This window comes from Corvus brachyrhynchos, unplaced genomic scaffold (genome assembly GCF_000691975.1).
Source record: "Corvus brachyrhynchos isolate BGI_N302 unplaced genomic scaffold, ASM69197v1 scaffold279, whole genome shotgun sequence".
Classification (NCBI taxonomy): Eukaryota; Metazoa; Chordata; class Aves; order Passeriformes; family Corvidae; genus Corvus; species Corvus brachyrhynchos.
The window spans coordinates 6,118,439-6,138,294 of NW_008246060.1; the positions used below are offsets into that span (position 1 = coordinate 6,118,439).

The following is a 19,856-nucleotide window of genomic DNA, read 5'->3' on the forward strand; positions in this document are numbered from 1 at the left end:
TGTAGTTTAAAGAACTCCTGTAACAGTGTTTCATTTTGGTGTTTGCAGCTTACAAGATCATAAAGACTGGAGATTTGGCTTTGTGCCTGTAGAGTGCAACTGAAAGTTCGGTTTATAAAAACCAGTCCAGAATAAAGGACACCTGTGTTGCCTGAAAAACATTTCTGAAGTTTAAGAGTAAAGGTTAACTTGGAACTTTTAAAGCCCTCTCAGGTTATAAGGGCTACAGCCTATTTTAAAAACAGCTCAACTGAAAATCTGTGCACTATTTCTTTTCCTACAGTCCAAGGAAAAAAAGTTACCTGAACAGCAAATGTTTTATCTCCAAATCCTGGAGTCATTCCTAATAAGCTCATATATGATGCTTCATTAACAAAATTTTCAATTCCATGGAAGACACCACGACCAGTTGCAGATATACGTCCATGGATCCCACCCTGGCTGATGGGTTTACCGGTTACACATGCATGTGCATTAATGTCCTGTAAAAAAACAAAGGACTCATGAGACATGGAATTAATCAAAAAACAGCTGGAACAGAAGTTTTGTACACTTTAGACATAAGGGAAAACAGAAATTGTAAGAGTCAGAACAAGATATAACTTAAATGCATTTAGTTTGTAAAGATGATTTCCTTCCTCACTTTGTGTGAACACCTTGGAATACTCTGTCAGGAAAGGTGTGTAATGCCATAGTGGATATAGTCTGTGATTTTTTGTTGTCTCCTAAGTGTGTATGTTAACTTCACTTTGTGTATCATGGTGACATACACAAACAGACAAATCAAGCTTTGAGGAATATTTCTCAGAGCCAGCTCCTATTTACACCCACAATTTCTTTACATCATTACTTCTGACGTCTTAATTTTTTTAAGGGCTCAGACATATCCTTGAACTGGCTTTTAATAATCTTTAAACAGTGTTAAGTGTTCCCTTATAACAAATTCAGTTATTTTGCAATTACAAAACAATGTATTAGGTCTGTAGTCAGAATATGGGGATGCTCTATCTCAGCAGAAAACCTGCACTTTGAAGGCCGTATAGGAAAAGTTGGGTATTTACTACTTTTATGCAGAAAAGCAGCACTTACAATCAAGCCTCTATTCTTAACTTGGTGGCAATAAAATTAAGTTTCCCAGACAGTTAGCCAAGATAAAATAGCTATTTAAAACCATAGCTGATTTTTCCAATTGGAATTTTATAACTTGAAAGAAATTCTTCCACTGGACCTCCCTCTTCTGTCACCAGTGGTTCCCATGCTCCCACACCCTGGGAGCACAGTCACATGGTGGCTTGGCTTCCAACACAAATTGAGAGAGTAGGGATGAAAGAGAATCCACTGAAATGAGTCTGCCAGCAGCCGGATGGGTTTCCATTCCACCAGCCACACATTCACTGGGAGGCTCCCTCTGCTCCATCCCTTGTGCCAAAGGCATTTGCATGCCTGTGGTGTGAGTGCAGGATGCTTGGTGAGAGGAAGGAAAGGAGCAGACAAAAGTAATTGGAGGCAGAATGGCTGTGGAGGAGACTAGAGCCATAATGAAGACTAAAACTATTTACTGTTTGAAAACCATAGTGAGTTAACATACAACCTTCTTAAAGAACGGTAGAAGAGATGCTGGGCTTGCCACAGAATTCCTAATTCAGCGTCCCAAAATACAGCTCGCTGCTCTCCATAAGCTGTATGCTCCCCCTGGTGGCGTATCAACTGTAAGCAAGACTGGCAGGGGTGTTTTCTTGGAATGACTTGGCCTGGTATTTCGATGGACTTTCAGGTTTTTACTCTGTTATATAGTGTTAAACTATGCTTTGTGCTTCGTGCATTCACAAAAGAGGAAACGTGTTTTATAAATACTTGAAGAAATACAGCCTCCCACTGTACCTAAGAATGTATTTATCAAAGTCCCTTCCTGTGTACCTGAAGTCAGTTGATTGTGTCAGGAAGTACAGTAGAGCGGAAAGGATTAATTTAATAAAAAACTTTAGCCATATATAATTCAGTGATCCAGAAACTTCAGATGGATTTTCTGGAACAGTTAACATGGTAGTTATTAACAACTTGCATGGTTTGTCAGGAAAACAGGACATGAGGTGAGGACAGATCCAGGTCTTCTTAAAGTCACATATAAAAACCACAGCTGATGTCAAAGTCCTAAAATATTTGGTTTCAAGTCAATAAACAAAAATTTTTAACACATCATGAGCCAAAGAGCATGGCTTTTAATGAGAACCTTGGAAAATAGCTTAGAGCTAGCATGAAAGATTCCTATACCAGCATTGGTAGCTTATGAACTTAGCGTCTGAACATGACTAAATTTTGCTCCTTTCTTAACCCCTTTTCCTCTGCAATAACATTCTCCCTGTCTCTCCAGCTTCCTGGCTCTGTATGTTAGATTTTGAGCAAACTTCCCTTATCTGTTTATATCTGTTATTTGATTTATCCTTTCCACTTGAAACTCCCTGAACACAGCTGTGTGCAGTGTGCAAGCACAGACCCATCAGGTCTGTAGATTTCTCAGACAGATCCCTCTCACCAGAGTCATCTTTCCACTCCACTGAATGTAGTCCCCTCCATGTTTGCAATCACAGCTTGTTTCACTTTTGTTCCTTGTTCATTTTCTGCTCTTAGTTCCCTTCTTCGCCCATGGTCACTTTAATCTTTTCAGTATTCCTTAACCACCTTTATTTTTGCTCTTGGTGCCCCAATCAGATAGCTATCTGAAACATCTTCCTCTAAAAACTGGTTTTGATGGCTTATTGCCCTTTTTATAGCCTTGTCAGAATTCTCACTTTCCTTCTCCATACCTGGTCATTCTCTACAATAGCTCTGGAGTTCCACTGTGGCTACCACTCTCTCTTGGGCATACAAACACGCAACCCAACAAAATTAAGTAAACTAACTTCCCTTCCCCGCCCCCCTCAATTTCCATTTTTTAATTAACTTTTCAGAAAAATGTTCCTGAATCCTCTCAGGTTTTTTTCTTTTTCAATAAGATACTGCCATACAGAGAGAGTCTAAAAGAAGTTGTTGTAGCATAATTCAAATTTTAATCCTCAGTAGTTATTTTGTTTTCTTTTGTCATGGAATCATGAGAATGTGTAGGACTATACAATAAGGTGAGATGACAAAGTGGAAAGAATTTTAGCCATTTGAAAACTTCTTATCAGTGCTTAGTTTAATTTTTAAAAAACTGGAGCTTTTGTATAAGACTGTATGAGAGCTCCTCAGTACAACAAATCTCAAAGCAGGTCACTTGCTGTGATCCTTATTGTCAGTCTTAATAATACAGCGCTGTTGTATCACAGTGAAATACACATTTTAGCGCAATGAGTTAAAACTTACAATGCTTTGAGGCAGTAGTTTTGTTATAAGCTAAAATTTCAAGTTCTGACTGAGGGAACTAGTTGCCACTCTGCATGTTGAAGTCCTTCTGAAGTCATAATTTTGGCTTTTTATCAGATTTCAAGTTGTTATTAAAATATTTACCTATGTGAATGGCAAAAACCAAGTAATGTTTTACAGTGACACCCCTGAGGGAGAGCTCTGTGTAAATGTGATTTACCTCAACTAATCAGCATGCCACAGCTGATTCCTCAAGCATTCCTTTTTTCCTTCCATAAAATACCTTAGACTGTATTTCAGACTTAGAATAACCTGTGCCATTCCACCTCCTATTGTTCAAAGCCTCAGACAAGTCTTGTGCCAAGAGACTGTGGGAGGACAGCCAGGCAGGTCTTGAGCAGATGTGCCAGAGAGAGGCACGTGGTGGGTGGCACTAATGCCCTTCTACTGGAGGCATACACCCTGCTGTATTTCAGGAGAGCTGCTGGAAGGGACTGCACAAAGTACAAGGAAAGAGTCTTTTTGTTTCCAAAGGAGCTGGGATAGGCTAACATGCAATAGATTAGCACATTAACACACTAATACACAGCTACTAACAAATAAGTTATCTACAATATATTTTTCTTTTAACTGACCTGTCAAAAGTATACAGCAAAAGTGTTTGGTTAACAGTCAGGTACAAATAACCCCACTGACATAAGGACAAAGGCCAAACTAAGGGCTAGCATTAAAAAGTAATTTTTAAAAACTTTGAATTTTTTTTTTAATTGCCTCCTGGGCTAGAAATTATGTCAGTGCTCTTTTGGTTTACATTTTGGAGAATTTGCTGAAGTCCACAATGAATACCTGTTACTTCTAGGAGACTGCAGAGAACCTTACAACTTTTACAAGTTATACCAATAGTGTGAACTTAATTTTCATGGTCTCTTGAATGTACAAAAACATGAGCATTTCTTTAATAAAACTTGTAAATTCAGTTATCAGTTAACAACTTTAGATTATAATTATAGTACCAATGAAAAACAGAGGAAACTGATAGACATAGAAACCAATTTTAGACCATATACCTTTAAAAACAGTGTCAGCTGCAGTCAGTATTGTATCAGACAAGATTCTTTTAAGGCTAGTGTAAGAATATTATCCTTAAAGCTATTTTTCCTTTACTGTACCCTAAAATCCTCACACCACTGAAGCTGTCACAGTTTGCAAGAATATTTTTAGATCCAATAAGTAAACAAATTGATATGATTAGGCAGGTTTTCTGCTTGAAAGCCTCTGCTCAAGACTTACATAGTGTCCTATGGTACTGGCATAGGTGTCAGCAATCCAGGACATCTCCCTCTCCCCCGTGCTCATATCAGGAGCAGGCACATCCACACCAGGTCCTGTTGGCAACAGTGAAAACAGCTCTTAAGGATCAAACACAAATTGTTATTTTCAATCATTATTCCCTTGGGAACTGTGCAGGCCTTGGCAGAGAAGAACTGTTTTCCTATTTAATCCTCAGTTTATTATGCAAGCAACACATTCTTCTGGCTTCAGTGCAGTTTTAGATGCTGTATCATACCTTTCTACACTATTGTCAAAACCCCCAACCTTTACATAAGCCATTTGATAAGAGGTGAAGGCTAATTTGTCAATAAAAAGTCGGAGCAGGACAGTGCACCAAAAGTGGTTTGGGTTTTTTTGGCAGAGAAGAACTGTTTTCCTATTTAATCCTCAGTTTATTATGCAAGCAACACATTCTTCTGGCTTCAGTGCAGTTTTAGATGCTGTATCATACCTTTCTACACTATTGTCAAAACCCCCAACCTTTACATAAGCCATTTGATAAGAGGTGAAGGCTAATTTGTCAATAAAAAGTCGGAGCAGGACAGTGCACCAAAAGTGGTTTGGGTTTTTTTTGCTATCTAGGTATGATTTCTATATACTGTGACATTGATTGGATTCTTCTGCATAAGAATTTCCTTTCTGTTCCTGGGTGAGTTCAAAAATTGCAGGCAGGTTGTTCCTAGTCATTGCACCATAGCACATGCATTTCATTTTACTGCTTCCTTCAAGAAAGGTTTCATTTCTCTTTATTGATGAAATAAAACTTTAAAAGAAGTTTTACACATCTGTTGAAATAAAAAAAAAAAATCTGTTTTTTGTAGATAGCTAAAAATAGTATTTCCCCAGACTATTTAAGATTATAGAGACTTGCTAATCAGGATTTTAAATGCAACTCTGCCCCTAACAATTTTTTCTAAGTAATTTAGAAAGGTTTGTAAAAGTTGTGTAGCACCAACTAGAGAGCCAAAAAGGAAGACAAGTTTACCAAACCATTTTAATTGTCACTGAACTATCACTATAGCTGGCATTGTGTATAGTAAAGCCCTAGTCACACGTAACATCAGTAAGTGTGTTTATAAAGGAGCTTAATTTAGATGATAAATACTCTGGCTGAAGAGCAAGAAAATGCAGATAAAAGGACAGACATTCCCAAGGCAGTTAGATATCAGGAATACATGACAGACCTTTAACCAGTTACACACCTCGTTATTTATTCGCATAAGAACCTTCTCTGGGTAAAGCTGTTCCCTTTAATTAAAAATTGAGCTGGTAATATCCAGCTTTCTGCAGAGGAGATGTCCAGACAGCAAAGCTACCAGAACAACTCAGGGCTGAGTCTGAATGAAGCCCCTACTAACATTACTGAGCTGAGGTTCTGTTACAACAGGCTCCTGTGCTTCTTGCCTACGCTTCCCTTGCAGCCTCTGGTTGCCATGGGTGAAGCCATCAACTTTTGCTGGGGTGGATCTTCTATTTCCTTCCTCTCTTTCCTCAGATATCTGCCAAAAGCCTCAACTGAGACTACAGGAAACAGTAACAGTGAGGAGTTTGCTATTAGAGATTAAAACTGCAACAAATATGGTCACAATTTTATGATCTAACTCTGAGATAAATGTGATTCATTTTGGATACTGTGACCTCAGCTTTTGTGGCTTCTCATAGCAGAACAGCCATCACAAAAAGTTAAGATATTTCCCTAAAAAATGCATGAAGATGCAATGACTCAATTCTTTGTGGCTCTTTGCTGAAAGTTCTCTATTTAAATTGTTTACAGTTCTCAAAAATACTGTTATTTAAGGATATTAACTAATAGGAACTGCCAGTGCACAATAAATCAAGCTTCTAAATTTGAGTAGTAAAGCTGCCCGACATACCAATAAAGCCCTTTTTTGCCAGCTCCATGGTAAACCTTCTCGTGATCTTTTCCAATTCATTGTCCTATAGAGAAAACGCAATAAACATCAGAAGAAATCATTAGTGTTTAGGAGTATTTGCTCAAACTTAGCCCAAGCATAAGGAAACGCTCTATTCTTTTAGAAGAAAGGATGATTCATAATTTATGTAATTTATATGCCACTCCCCAGCAGACCGTTGGTATTCAGGCAGCACAAGAAACACTGGGCTTTCTTTCCATACATTCTGATCCATGCCAGGAAGAACCACCTGTGCCCTTTGCAGAGATTTCCAGCAAACAAATCTGATATCCTGCGTGAGCCAGCAAGAGCTGGCCCTGCCAGGTGTGTAATCAACACAGCCAAACGACTTCGCACAAATCCTTACAGGAGCTTTGAACTTAGAATATCTGTTATGTATTCTAGTATTCCTCTCTGGACAAGTTGTTTTAATTAGGGCAAGAAGGCAAGCCTGCAGTAAACCTTTTATAATCCAAGTTAGTTATTATTCACACTGGAACACTGCACAGAATGGTTTAATGGAGCATAAAACTATTCGTCAAAATAAACAAAAACATTACCTTTTTTTTCTAAGAGTAACTTAATTTAAGATTTTATTAACAATATCAACTTAAAAAAAATTCAGGTTCCAAATTATTTGTAGTATCCTGATTTTCAGAAAAAAAAAAGTTAAGTAATTGAAGTATTCCACCTCTGAAACACAGACCTTTCAAAAATTCTTTTCCTACCTATTGCATGCACAGGCTACATTCAGCCTTTACATAGGCAGAAGTGGCAGGAGATTTTAAGTGGTCAATAATGCCCTTAGAAGAGCTTTTTTAACTGGCTGGCTTCAGTATTGCAGATAACTGAATTTTTATCTATGATTAGGCTTACTGTGTAGTTCTTGGGATTGATCTTGACACCAGCCTTTGCCCCACCAAATGGCACATCTACAAGAATGCAAAGGAAAATCATTTTACTTTTTCAACAATAAAGGCAGAAGACATGAGAAATAAGTGTAATTATATCTTTGATTTTAGCAGTGATTTTGGTTTTGCTGCGTTTATGGTTTCTCAAGTGTAAGCTATGATCTGATCTAGGTACTCTTATAAAAATGGGAGATCTTTCAAGGCACTTCGAAAATGGTCTTTGAAACTCAAAAGTTCATTATTTAAATTTTCTATGCTTAAATATCTCTTGTCCTTGACACTTTAGAAATATTAAGTTTTATCATTTAAATTTTACTGGTTTAGCTCAAAACTTTTACTTTGCAAGTCCGAAGTGTGTCTATATACATCAGGAAAGTAATTTCTTTTCTTACACATAATGTGCAGATTCTGTCTAAACGCCTCTACAATTTAGTAGCTGTGTACAAATTATACTTCTTCATAACCCATAAAGGAATTTAATCCTTCTCTCTCCGCAGCTCCCCTGCCTGAATCCTTTACAGCCTCCATCTGTTCCCCCTAAAATTAGTCCCCTACTAATCCAAGTTTGTTGTACTTGAATTTGAGTTCAAGGTGCAGTACTTTTTATGGGAGACGGTAATTAGCAGAATTTGGACTTTTCAAATGAAAATGCAACCGTATTTAAGTATCTTCAGTAACAGCAGAGGGAATATGTATTATTATTTTGGTCACTATAGATTTTTCCCATCTTGCTACAGATTTAAGTTAGAGATTACTGTCTGAAATTCATTTTAATCCTTCATGTGTTCTTTTTTTATGTAATTACATCAGTAGTGATTGAAATTCAAGATTGAAATCTTGCTTGAACAATTAACACTTACCAACCACAGCACATTTGTATGTCATGAGAGAAGCTAAGGCTTTCACTTCATCCACACTAACATCCATACTATAGCGAATACCTGCAAAAGACACACAAGAAAAAAATAGGAATTCACTAAACTTCATAAGTATTTATAAATTGGGAAAGTTAATTCTACACCAACAACCTTTAACACGTAAGTATCTCATTTATCAACTTACTTTAAGAGGTGAAGAACAAGACCCTGTTCCCCTACTTAAATATCTATCTTTTATGTAGCAGAAATTCAAGACTTCAGTAACTTTCTATGAAGTCGTTTAATGGCAACACTCAGTCTTGGGGGAAAAAGGGGACTATTCCTTGTGAGAAAGATGAATCAAGATGACAGGTAACTAAGAGCAGAGTTTTCAAAAGGCTGATAAAGCCCTTCAGCATTCCACAAGATCTTTAGCTTTGGACTTCTTTCACCGTATATACAAGATTAACTTTGTTCCTGAACATAACTTAACGTACAGGTTACAATCAAGGTCTTTTTGACAGAGTAATACAAGTTCCTGTTAAGTTCTAAGTCTTGGCTTCAAGGCCCTGGCTGCTAGGGCACAGCCACAACACAAAAAGCAACAGAGCACTCTGCTAGTTCTAATTTTTTCATAACATTTTGAGCGAATAGCTCTACACCAGCAAGCTTGTGGGACCAGGCCACCTACCCACACCCACATGGAAGCCAATGCATACCTGCATTCCCTGCACCAAGTCATTCAGCAGGGCTGCAAGTGTGTGCTGACAAATGCAAATTCAATTTGTTAAGTGCTGATAGCAGTTCAGATGCAAAATGGGTGAGCCCAGCATTCCAGGCAGTTCAAAACTGAGTAAAAAATGGTTACACAAAGGTAAGGAGATCTTTCACCTGCCTGACTCTTACCAGTCTTCTGAAAAATGGAAAAATCCAATAAATTGATTGAACTCAAGATTCGTGTATTCTGAAGGTAGTTGCAGAGTAGGAAATATTTAACCAAACTGACAGGGCAGATATAGAGAACTAGAGAAGCCTAAACATGATGCTTAAGACCAACATATGCCCACAGTCACATGGCCAAAGCCAAAAAGGTCCTCCAGCTGTATGTTTGTTTCTATCCAATTTTCTCCTACCTAAGCATACAACAGAGCCATGAATAACTTGTTATTCCCATCTCTACTCCCCAAATCTTTGGCTGGAGGTTGTGAAAGTTGCACGGTGGTTTGTAGCAGGCACAGAGTGTCCTTTAGATGCCAGAACATGGCACCACAAATTTCCTATTATGTAAAGAGAAGACAATATTCAAGTTCTCAGGAGTGAAAAAAGGCCAGCATACATTATCCAAACTAAAGCACTGTGCTGCTATGAAAGCGATTCCTGAATGCTCTGGAAACAATCCCAGTTTCAAAGGAACTAAGTGCTGCTCAACTAAAGCTGAGAGCCAAGTGCTGCTTTCTTATGTGAGTTCAATCAGTAAAAGAAAGCACCATGCCTCTGCAGAACAGAATTATTGTGTATATGGGGGAAGGGTGGTCTACAAAAGCAAACCAAGTAGTTTCTGACTTAGGTAGCTGCAAGGAGTTAATGTCTGAGCTTTCAATATCCTTCCCATAGGAATATTCAAAATTTAAGTGGAACCTATCAGAACCCAAAAGACCAGTCAAAGTTAGAACATAAATGTGTTTTGGGTTTTTTTTAATGTCTTACTCTGATCCTTCAGAGGAGCAGTTATCCTTCTGTCAAGCTCTGAGCAAGAGCAAACACTACCTATGGCACTGGCTGTCCTGTCTGGGGAGATCATACCTCTTGGTTGAACAGGTACTCTGGGGAAAGGTCTCATTTGAGTATTGCTCAAGCCAGTCAAGTTTGAAGTCACAGTCTGTGTTGGCCAGAAGTGAACTCTGCCCCTCCACCCCCAGCTGAACTGTATCACTGTGTATTTATTCAACCCATATACTTATTTAAACTTTGAAGTTGTGTATACAAAGCAGTTTTGCTATAAATGTACTCCTGCAGGCACACAAAATGTTGTTTATTGATATATGAAAAGGAGCAAGGAGACTAAATACTTAGGGATAGTGATCTTGTACAGTTTAAAGAGAGAAACAAAATACAAAAAGAGAGGGAAGCCTCTCCTGCAAATCATATGGAAGATAGGCTCTGAAGAGGTAAACAAGCAGCACTTCAACTAGAAGTGCTAGTGCATGTACTCCAGTGCATGTAAAACAGTTAGATCTCTGGTTCCTTGTATTACAGTCAAGGATTACTACAAACTTTGATGCAATAAATATTACATTTTCATATCAAGGTAAATAGGGAAAAAGCCCCAAGACTAAAAAAGTACTGACAGGTTTTCAACTGAGCTGCCTATTTGTCAGCCATGTACCTATACCAGAACACAAAAAACCTTTGGACTTGAGGCTAAAACTGTTCTTTTCTGGACAACTTTGTATTTCTGAATAAGGTTTAACTTTTTTCCCAGGCTTTTAAACAGTTGTAATTGAAATGGCTTGACTGCTGGCTTTATCTTCGTAAGTGGAAGATTAGTCAATTCTGAGAGCTGTGCTGACTTTACTAGTCATTCTTCTCTAGTTTATGTGGTAAAATCTCCCATTAGGCGGAGTTCAGGGTGTGATCCCAGGTTCCCTGACAGGTGTGATGAATTTTTCCCTTTCCTGGCAGGAGCACATAACATTTAAGATGCGGTAACATTTCATTCCTTTTCACAGTTCAGCCAGTTACTGTTTTCCAGGAATTGTAATTACTCTACAAGAGGATCACCTCTTGACAGGGAAGTTATTTGTGCTAAGCTGTTAAGACTGATGAGAAGCAGGCATCTGAGAATGCTGTACATTCCATCTGCAAGCGGATGCACAAAGATAAAAGACATACTTAATTTCTATTCTATTTGGACATCATTGAAATTTAGTTTGACAGCTTCCTAATTTGGCAGGAGTATTGCCACGCATTTGGTATGACTGCTTTGGCAGTGTTACGATGCATTCAATAGCCTGAGTCTAAAAATGGACCATATGCACAGATAAAATACTGGGTTTGGTTTTTTGGCTTTTTTTTTTTTTTTTTTAAGGTTCCCACTACATAAAAGCAAACAGAAGTTACTGTTAGGTAGCAAGATTGTAATTTTTTTAAGCCCTGGCAAGTCCCACGCAGAAAGTCTCTGGAAACTTGTGCCTTTTACAGCAAACTAGCTACAAAAAATAGCCTGAAGAAAGCCTCAAGTTACAGTATGACTCACTGCCATGGAAAATACTTTTCATTGGAAAACATATGAATTCTTGTTCTAGTTGAGAATTCTCTTTCCTTACCACGCCCCAAGAAGTTAAACAGTATGCTAAGAGAGACTTTGTTTTTCTATGCACAACAGCTTCAGGATGAGGAAACGTTTTAATTTAAATTTTTTTTAGTATTGGTCAGTATAAAGAGAAGGCTTTATCATCACATGGCTGTGTTTATGGTTTTAAAACTTCTTTTTTATGACCTGTATTATACTTCACTCTAGTTACCGCTTGCACTAAGCCCAGTAATTGTTTGCTCATGATTTAAGCTTAGCTTCTTAAATAGATGCTATGGACTAATTTTCACTTTTCCAAATGAAGGTAGAAAGCGCTAGAAACACAGTGTTTTTTGAATACACATCAAAGTAGTCATCATCAGCAAGGCTACTTTGGATTGTATAGTAACAGCAGTCAGTTATCATTTTAATCATTTTATCACTTTGTAGCAAGGAGTGTACTAACATGCACATAACAAAGACCTTGATTTCCAAGAAAACTGGTTATACATCCTACTAGATTTTACGTTGCAGAGATTTCAGTATGTTCTGTGATGTTCAGTGTGTTTATGATGCTTCCTTAGAAAACGTGGTGTACAGAACCACCAGCTTTTCTAGGATGACTACTGCCTTTCTCATACGCCTACAAAGCTATTTAGGGAAGGTAGTGTCACTATTTTCCGAGCTTCCAGTGCAGTGATCCTAAATGGTAGTACCTACGTATGCCCCCACCACTAACGAGCACGAGGTATTCAAACTCTCAAAAACTAAACAGTTGCCATAGCAACAGTTCAGTGCAAAACACTTGGTAAACTACTCCTCCCGCACTAAATATCTTTCAAATCTTAGTAAGTCTCTCAAGTTCCCCAGAACCTGGAACACATTTGCATCTCAGTCTAAATTATTAATATCTAACTGAGAGTTTTATCCTGCTTTGACTTTGGTGTTTTCTTCTGGTTGTGATGATCTTGTGGACTTTGGAACTAATTTGGGTCCTTTACAGATGACAATTCCTGTTAATATGGTGCATTTGTTCTGCTCACCTCTATTTGCAAAGTGCTTGCTCATCAAAGGAAGCCTTCCAGAGCAGCAGCTATCCTACACTACCCACACAGCACTCAGCAACACAGATGTCATGATCTCCTTTGGAAGTTTCTAGGACTGACCACAAGCATGTTAACCTTCCAATTAGCAACACTGGATTCTGCAGTAGCTCTGTGGGTTAGCAGCTTGCCTGACCCTGTGCAAAAGCTTGAGTGTAAGTCCACGGTCTGAAGGAGCTTCAGTATAGATGTTCACCTATGGATTCCGCAAAATCCATAAACCAGCACTTACTGCAGTGCCTTAGTTCCTCAATGTTTTAACTGTGGATTATGTATAATATTTTCATGTTTGGTAAGTAAGCAAGTGCAATTATGACTGTACTACTATCAAAGTAATCACTGACACCTAACTCAGTAGGGACAGATCATCCAAGCAATTCTTAGATTCTTTCAGAACACATACATTTTTCCAGATTCAGAAAAACAATCCAGCCTTCCCTAGAAGGAGAATGCTGAGCCTTATTTAACCATTGGGAAAGTGTGGTAAACAGCACAGTGACCAATTTGTAACTACTGAAGACAAGGAAATTCCAGATAAACCTAATAAAGCAAGATGAGTAATTCAGTACTGGAAAACAAGAACACCATACACCAATCAGCAACAAGAACTACTAATTCCTAAATTCAATTCACTAACTGCCAAGGGAGGAGATAAAAATATTTATCTCTTCCTATACAGCACTAGCCAGCTATAAAGCTGGGGCAGGACAGACATTCCCCTATAGAGACATCCTACCATGCTGCTTTAAGTACCAGTATGTATAAAATGACCACAAGGTACTCAGCCAGACAGAGTACTTCAGGATACCACTTATTGTATGTTTTTAATAAGCTGCACTTGAAACATGCAGAAACATATATGTTTATTTCAATCCATGCTGAGAAAAGCCAAGAATATTCTCTATTCAAAAATTATCTCTGGTGCATTCATAAGACTTAGTGTTTTAAGTATGAATACAGCAAATTTAGTACACTACCAGGCAAGCAAATCGTACATGAATTTACGCAGTTAGAACATGGCTATGAAATAAAGTCTCTCACCTATAGAACTACCTCAGCCCCACCTAAAGGATTAGGTCGCTCATTAAAGTGCACTCAAGACTGTAGCAACAAGGACAGAAACAGGGACATACAGTAAACTGCTTCCACACAGATATTATTACTATGTGCAGAGGGGGGTGTGTGCAGAGGGTGGAAATAACACACAAGTTGGCCCTGGCTGGTCCAAATGCCATAGGAGCTACAAAACAATAAGCCACCACAGTGCTGACATGAGGCAGGCAAATTCCATGCTCTTCTTAAGAGTCTAATTCCTGACAAGATGGAGCTGTTGCAATTCATGCAACAAAAAAGTGCTTGCTAGGATCACCCAGAGAACAGGAGGGAGACTATCACAGAGGAGATTCCTCTCCTCACCGCCCCCCAACACGTGTTTATGCAGAAAGCCCAATGCTGAGAGAAGTATGATCTCTCTATAAATAGACAAGGAGCCAACAGTGGCAAAACAACTATTTAAGATCAAGGACAAAGCTGGCTACTGCACCAATGGTATGAGCTGATTATATGAAAAAGCTTAGACTAAAAAGATTCACAGCCAAAAGAGCAAGGCATAGCCTCCTACAAGAGTACCAGAGGTAAAAACAAAAACCTGACACGGCTCACATCGCAATTAGCTTATCAAAAGACAGTAAAAGACAGGACACCCATTCCTTTATTTTTTTTAAATTTGCAATTTAAATGTATATCCACTGTTGCACTAATTGTAAAGTTAGATAAGCTACAATAAGAGAACAGAAACCTACAAAACTTGGTCAGAGGTTGGACTCAATCTTAGAGGTCTTTTCCAGTCTTAATGATTCTACGAAAATAAGGCAGTCGTATAAGCTTTAGCTATAACACTGCAAGTGTTATCACAATTAGGCTAATTACCTTTGTTTTGCCCCCATAAACCTCTCACACTCCTTTGGAGTTAGATCAGTTTCCAAGGTTTATTTCAGGTTACAGATGGCCCGTGTTATAGTTCCATCTGTTGCATGGTCCATAGAGTAAGACATTTCCATGTCTTACTCTGACAGACTCTTGGGTCAAAGACACAACCTCTTAACTTTCACCCATACATGGCTTTTAAAAAGCAAAGCCACTAATTCAACCCAAGATAAACAGCTCTGCTGAATTGAAGATACCTTATAGCACTACTCCTTACTTACCATCTTAGAAAATGCATAAATAATGTTGAGACAGCACATGGGGTTGTACTGATCCAACTCCTGCCATGTACAGGTTTTATTTTGCAAGTAAGGTTTCTATCATCATGTATGTACACTATTTTAAACAAGATAATGTCTGCTACAGAGGGTGTTTTATGACTGGGCACTGAGATCAGTGACAACCTTAGACCTCTGCAATGGGAAAACTGCAGCAAGTGTGGCATGAATAAAAGTCACCTTATGCAGTAAGAAACTCATTAATATGAACTCTTGAGCCAAGTGAGAAGGATAAATCCTGACAGGCAGAATAAAAGCAGCTAAGACCAGACAACAGGAAAGCTGTGTAGTGCAGAACAGCTCCTTCCACTAACCAGCCAAGGCAGCACCACACAGGAAATCAGATTCATTCACCTCCAAGACAACTGAACAAATAAAGTAAGACTCATCTGTCTTTACATAAAAGAGTGAACTTTGAAGTAATGTTTGACAAAGCTTTTCAAAATTCCTCTGTAAGCAAAAGTTATACTAAATCTAGTCCAGAACTAAAGACTGTTTTAAAGCCTTTCTGAACTGAGGAAGCAGCCGAGACTTGGTTACAACAATCTGGGTAAGTACAAACACAAGTTAGGCTGTTTCCAGCTCTGATTCACTTGGTTTCATTTATAACAGACCTGTTCAACAGCTGGTTAACACGGAAAGGCTTGAAAAAGTTTTAAAACCATTTAACAGCACTATTCCCATAGTAAATGCCGCCTAACAAACATGGAATCACTTCCATACTACTAAGCAGGTAAGAATTCAGTAAGTTTATTTTGTTTTCTGAAAGTGACCAATTAACAATAAATAGCCATCAGCAACCACATAAAAAGCAGCTTAACCAGTTATACACCTTTCACAGAACCTGATGAAATTATCTAGAAAGGTTTATTATGTTAAGTAAGAACTGCCAGAGTACTTTCCAACAAAGTCATCTGTATTCAGACATCTCATTTCCTGTATCGTATTTGGTTTGTTTTACTTCTTTAGGCAGCTGTCAGTGCAGTGAACAAGAACAGCTGTGGTTTCCTGTTAGTGCTGACCACTGGCATGAAAGTCACCACATCAGCAAAGGAAAGAGAGATGTGACCCACAGCATTACTTAAGCTACCAGGCAGCATCAGTCCAGTTGCATAAATACTACGTTTGGAGAGCAAGCTACCTGAGCTCCAACACACAAGAAAACTGCTTATTCCACATTCTCAATGGGATGAGGAGGCATCTAAATGATTTTTCCTTTTTAGCAAACACTTACATTGTAGAAAATGGAGTCCTTAAAACCTCGATTTGCATGCTGGACATACTGCAAGACCTACCACGTAAATGGGGATATTCATGACTGTTCTGTAAAGATTCCTAAAGTACAGCAGAGAAGCACCACTAAGAAAAAGAATCACCACCTTCTCAATTTGCAAAGGTTTGCAACTCCCTAAGCAGAATTAAGGATTAACTTCTACAACAATTAGGTAAGCACTACAAGATCCTACAAGAAGTGTTATTTCTGGGTTCTCTCAATAAGGTGGAAAATCCCCAAAAGTTGTAAACTGAAAAGAAAGCATGTTTCAGTACCTCATGCTTCTTTTCCAGAAAAGCACTTTTCTTCACCCAATGAAGAATCACCTGCACTACCATGTAGTGACAGCTATGTCCAACACAACCAAGCTGACTTGTGTTCTTACATGTGCTTTGGGGGGAGAGAGGAAAGTAGGACAAGCCTTTAAATAACCTCCTATTTTTATTAACAATGCTTTTGATTGTTAGAACTAGGGTATTAAGAGCATTGTACTTCTTGAATAGAAATATCACAGTCGAGTTTCCCACCAAGATGTAGAAGTTTGCCTATATACAAAAAATCTAAGACTGATCCTGGATTTGCCCTCATGCAGCTGCATCAGGCCACAGCCATCCATCCACTCAAGACCTGTATTTTCAAAGCAGTCCTCTCACCGCATTCACCCTGCTGAGGTATTTTTACTCTGCAGGCAAAAGAGAAGGCAGCACAGAAGAGGTACAGAAGTACTAGTCAAGGAACTGCTGGTTTGTACCAGCAGGTATCATTTGCATGCACATGTGAGATTTATAAAGGTAAACCTTGCATTTAGAGTCTCACAGTTTCCAGATTTGGGCTGGACCACTAAACAGGGATTGAGGATTCTCCAGAAGAGAATGAGCAAGCAAAGAATTTGAAGATATCTCTGACAGAAGGAACATCATCTAAATGTTATACTGTTAACTACAAACATTTAGTAGAAATAAGAAGGTGCCACTAAAGTGTATATAATTAAAATGTTTATTTAGACTCTCAGTAATTCAGCTGCCTCCAAGTTTAGGGCATTTCAATCAAGATTTTAAAATTTGATTTACAGTACAAATTCTTCATTAGTTCATGGTTAAATCTGTAAATGCCCTTATAAACAGAAAGGCATACAGAAGTAACACACAATTGCTAATGTACTATTATGGTATGAATGTACTGAAAAGAATTAGAAACAGTTGAAGGAGGACAGCCTTTAAAAGACCTAAAAACTTTTATACTCCTACATTTCATACTTGAATCTTAAAGTGTACTTTGACCATTTGTCTAATCTGCATACAGAACAGTATTTAATATTCTCTAAACAGCATCTCTTATCCTTCAGTTTATGTAAACCTCAAGAAATGTAAGAGATGAGCTTTTAAAGCACAATGCTCCTTGAAAGAATGACAGACATGACAAAGCATCCCTACTTGCTAGCAATCACCTAGCAGTAACTAAACACCATTTCTTTCTTAGTACCAAATATACACACACACTCCCAAAAAAAAAAAAAAAGCAGAATGGGTAACCCTGTTTTACTAAATTTTACTTTTCAGGAAGTGCAAAGTTAAAGGTCACAGTTCTGCATGTGAAAAGATTTGGAAGCTGTGTTCCTCCTAATGTCTTTGCAAGCCTTCCACTTGTCAACTCACCCCTTCTTTTAAAAGGTGGGCTTATGTCCCTTGCTGCTTCTAGAAGGTGTGAATTACTTGCATTGGACTCTGGGGTCCACAGTGTGTGGGACACTCACTTCAGCAAGTTTCCCTATTTCATACTGTTACATGGAATTCAGAGTTGTATTTCATTGGACTTTGTGCTTTTATCCCTGTGGGATTGTACTAAGATTCTAGTTTTAAAATCTCTTTTACACAAAAGCTCAAGTTGTTGGTGCATTTTGGGTGGATCAAATGTACTATAAATGCAGAAATATCTTTACCACTCCTTTGCCATTAAAGTAGAAATGTTCTACTTCCTCACACCTTTTTCATAGCAGGTTTCAAGCAATTAATCTACTCTTACCATGCATCCCATTTAAATTTACTGCAAATCCAGATCTGTCATCTGATAGCGAGCAAATTCTTAGAGAGCATTAGAAGGTGAAATGCATTAATGATCTCTGTGCTGAAGAATGGAAAGGAAATATCATTTGCAATTTCTTCCCTAAATCCAGAGGGGGTGAGGAGCAGCACATGAAGAAAGGGACAAACTACTGAGACCTCCTACTTTCTTCAGCTGTCATTTTCAATTGTCTTAGAATCTGCAGTTGTAGCTTTCTATAAGTGCTCCAGTGTTTGCTTCAGTGTGAGTGCAGACAGGCATAACAAATGCCACCAAAAATCAAGAAATTCTGGTGAGGATTTAGAAATATAGGTATCCGAACAGAAGGTGTCCAATCACCCAGTTGGTGGGTTTTGTTCATGTACAGTGCATCTTATAATTATTTGTTGTGTAAACATTAGTTCCTTCACTTGTGAGAAATACTAATGTGAAATATTAGAAGCTATCATATTTAATGCTATTTTATTACTTCATTTGTCACTGGACTGCATTTTGTTATGCAAGGAGGATCTTAAGAGTAACACAGGCTGTACAGCAAACAGTAAGCAGCAGCAAAGAGTAACTTAACTGGAGCACTGATACAACAGCGGTGTGATAGTCACCAGTATTTTAAAAGAAATTACAGCAATGGCATAGAATAGTAGCTTTACTCAGAGTAAACTTCAGCCACACCCAACTTCAGCTACAGCTAAGTCTGATGCTAACTCTTGCTTCAAGTAAACAACCAAAAGCTGAGTTAGCCTCTTTTGGGTAAGAATTTAGCATGTCACAGGACACTCAATACATATTTGATTTTGGAATGTCAGGAATCACATTAACAGGACAGACTATTTGTGCTGCAGAGAGAAATCCTTATGTCATATATATACAACAGCTGAACTGATTGTTACAAATACATTTACCTAAGAACACCCTTCCTAATCTAGTCTTGAAGTCAGAGGACCTCATTTATAAGAAATCGCTTGCTTTCTGTAACCATCATTATTTACCATAAAGCTGGTTTACTCTGAAAAAAATGTGTTTACAGACTACAGAAGCTCTGGTTTGAGTCACACACCTGAAATGGTTTCCAATATTTAAATGTCCATAAAGATCAGAGCTCTTGAGTAAGTTATGCTGAAAGACATCTGTATTTGTTTTTCAAGGAAATGCCATCTATCCCAGACTAAAAAGGGGTCTGATTCCTCTGAGATCACGGCCAATCCCACGAGAGCCCAGCTCTGCTCAGCTCCAGTGGGAATCACCCTCTCGGTGCCTTGGCACGTCGTTGGGCTCACCTATGCTGAGCTAGCTACTTCTAGAAAAATCACTTTTGTCTTCCTATGTATCCAGCCGGTAACTGGATACACAGTTAACTTGTTATTAACACTTGTTATTTTTCTGTACGGATATTTTCTGTGTGAGCATTAGGGTTTCGCGAACACAGCAGGCTGAGTGTAAAGGGACAGTGGCTCCTCCAGCTCTCGACTGGAGCACGCACTTCTAGCATGGTGCTCCCACGTTTCCCT

The 19,856-nt window shown here is 38.4% G+C and overlaps 1 protein-coding gene across 1 annotated transcript in view; it reads right to left on the reverse strand.

Annotated features, from left to right (window-relative positions):
• Nucleotides 1–8,441, reverse strand: part of GLUD1 (glutamate dehydrogenase 1) — a 17,214-nt gene extending 8,773 nt beyond the window's left edge. The window contains exons 1-5 of the mRNA XM_017746423.1: nucleotides 8,359–8,441; nucleotides 7,464–7,519; nucleotides 6,549–6,612; nucleotides 4,633–4,727; nucleotides 303–482 (exon numbers count right to left, since the gene is read on the reverse strand). Of these exons, the coding sequence (XP_017601912.1) occupies nucleotides 303–482; nucleotides 4,633–4,727; nucleotides 6,549–6,612; nucleotides 7,464–7,519; nucleotides 8,359–8,425 (462 nt within the window). The 5' untranslated portion in view covers nucleotides 8,426–8,441. The remainder of the gene's footprint in view (nucleotides 1–302; nucleotides 483–4,632; nucleotides 4,728–6,548; nucleotides 6,613–7,463; nucleotides 7,520–8,358) is intronic.
• Nucleotides 8,442–19,856: the final 11,415 nt, after the last annotated feature.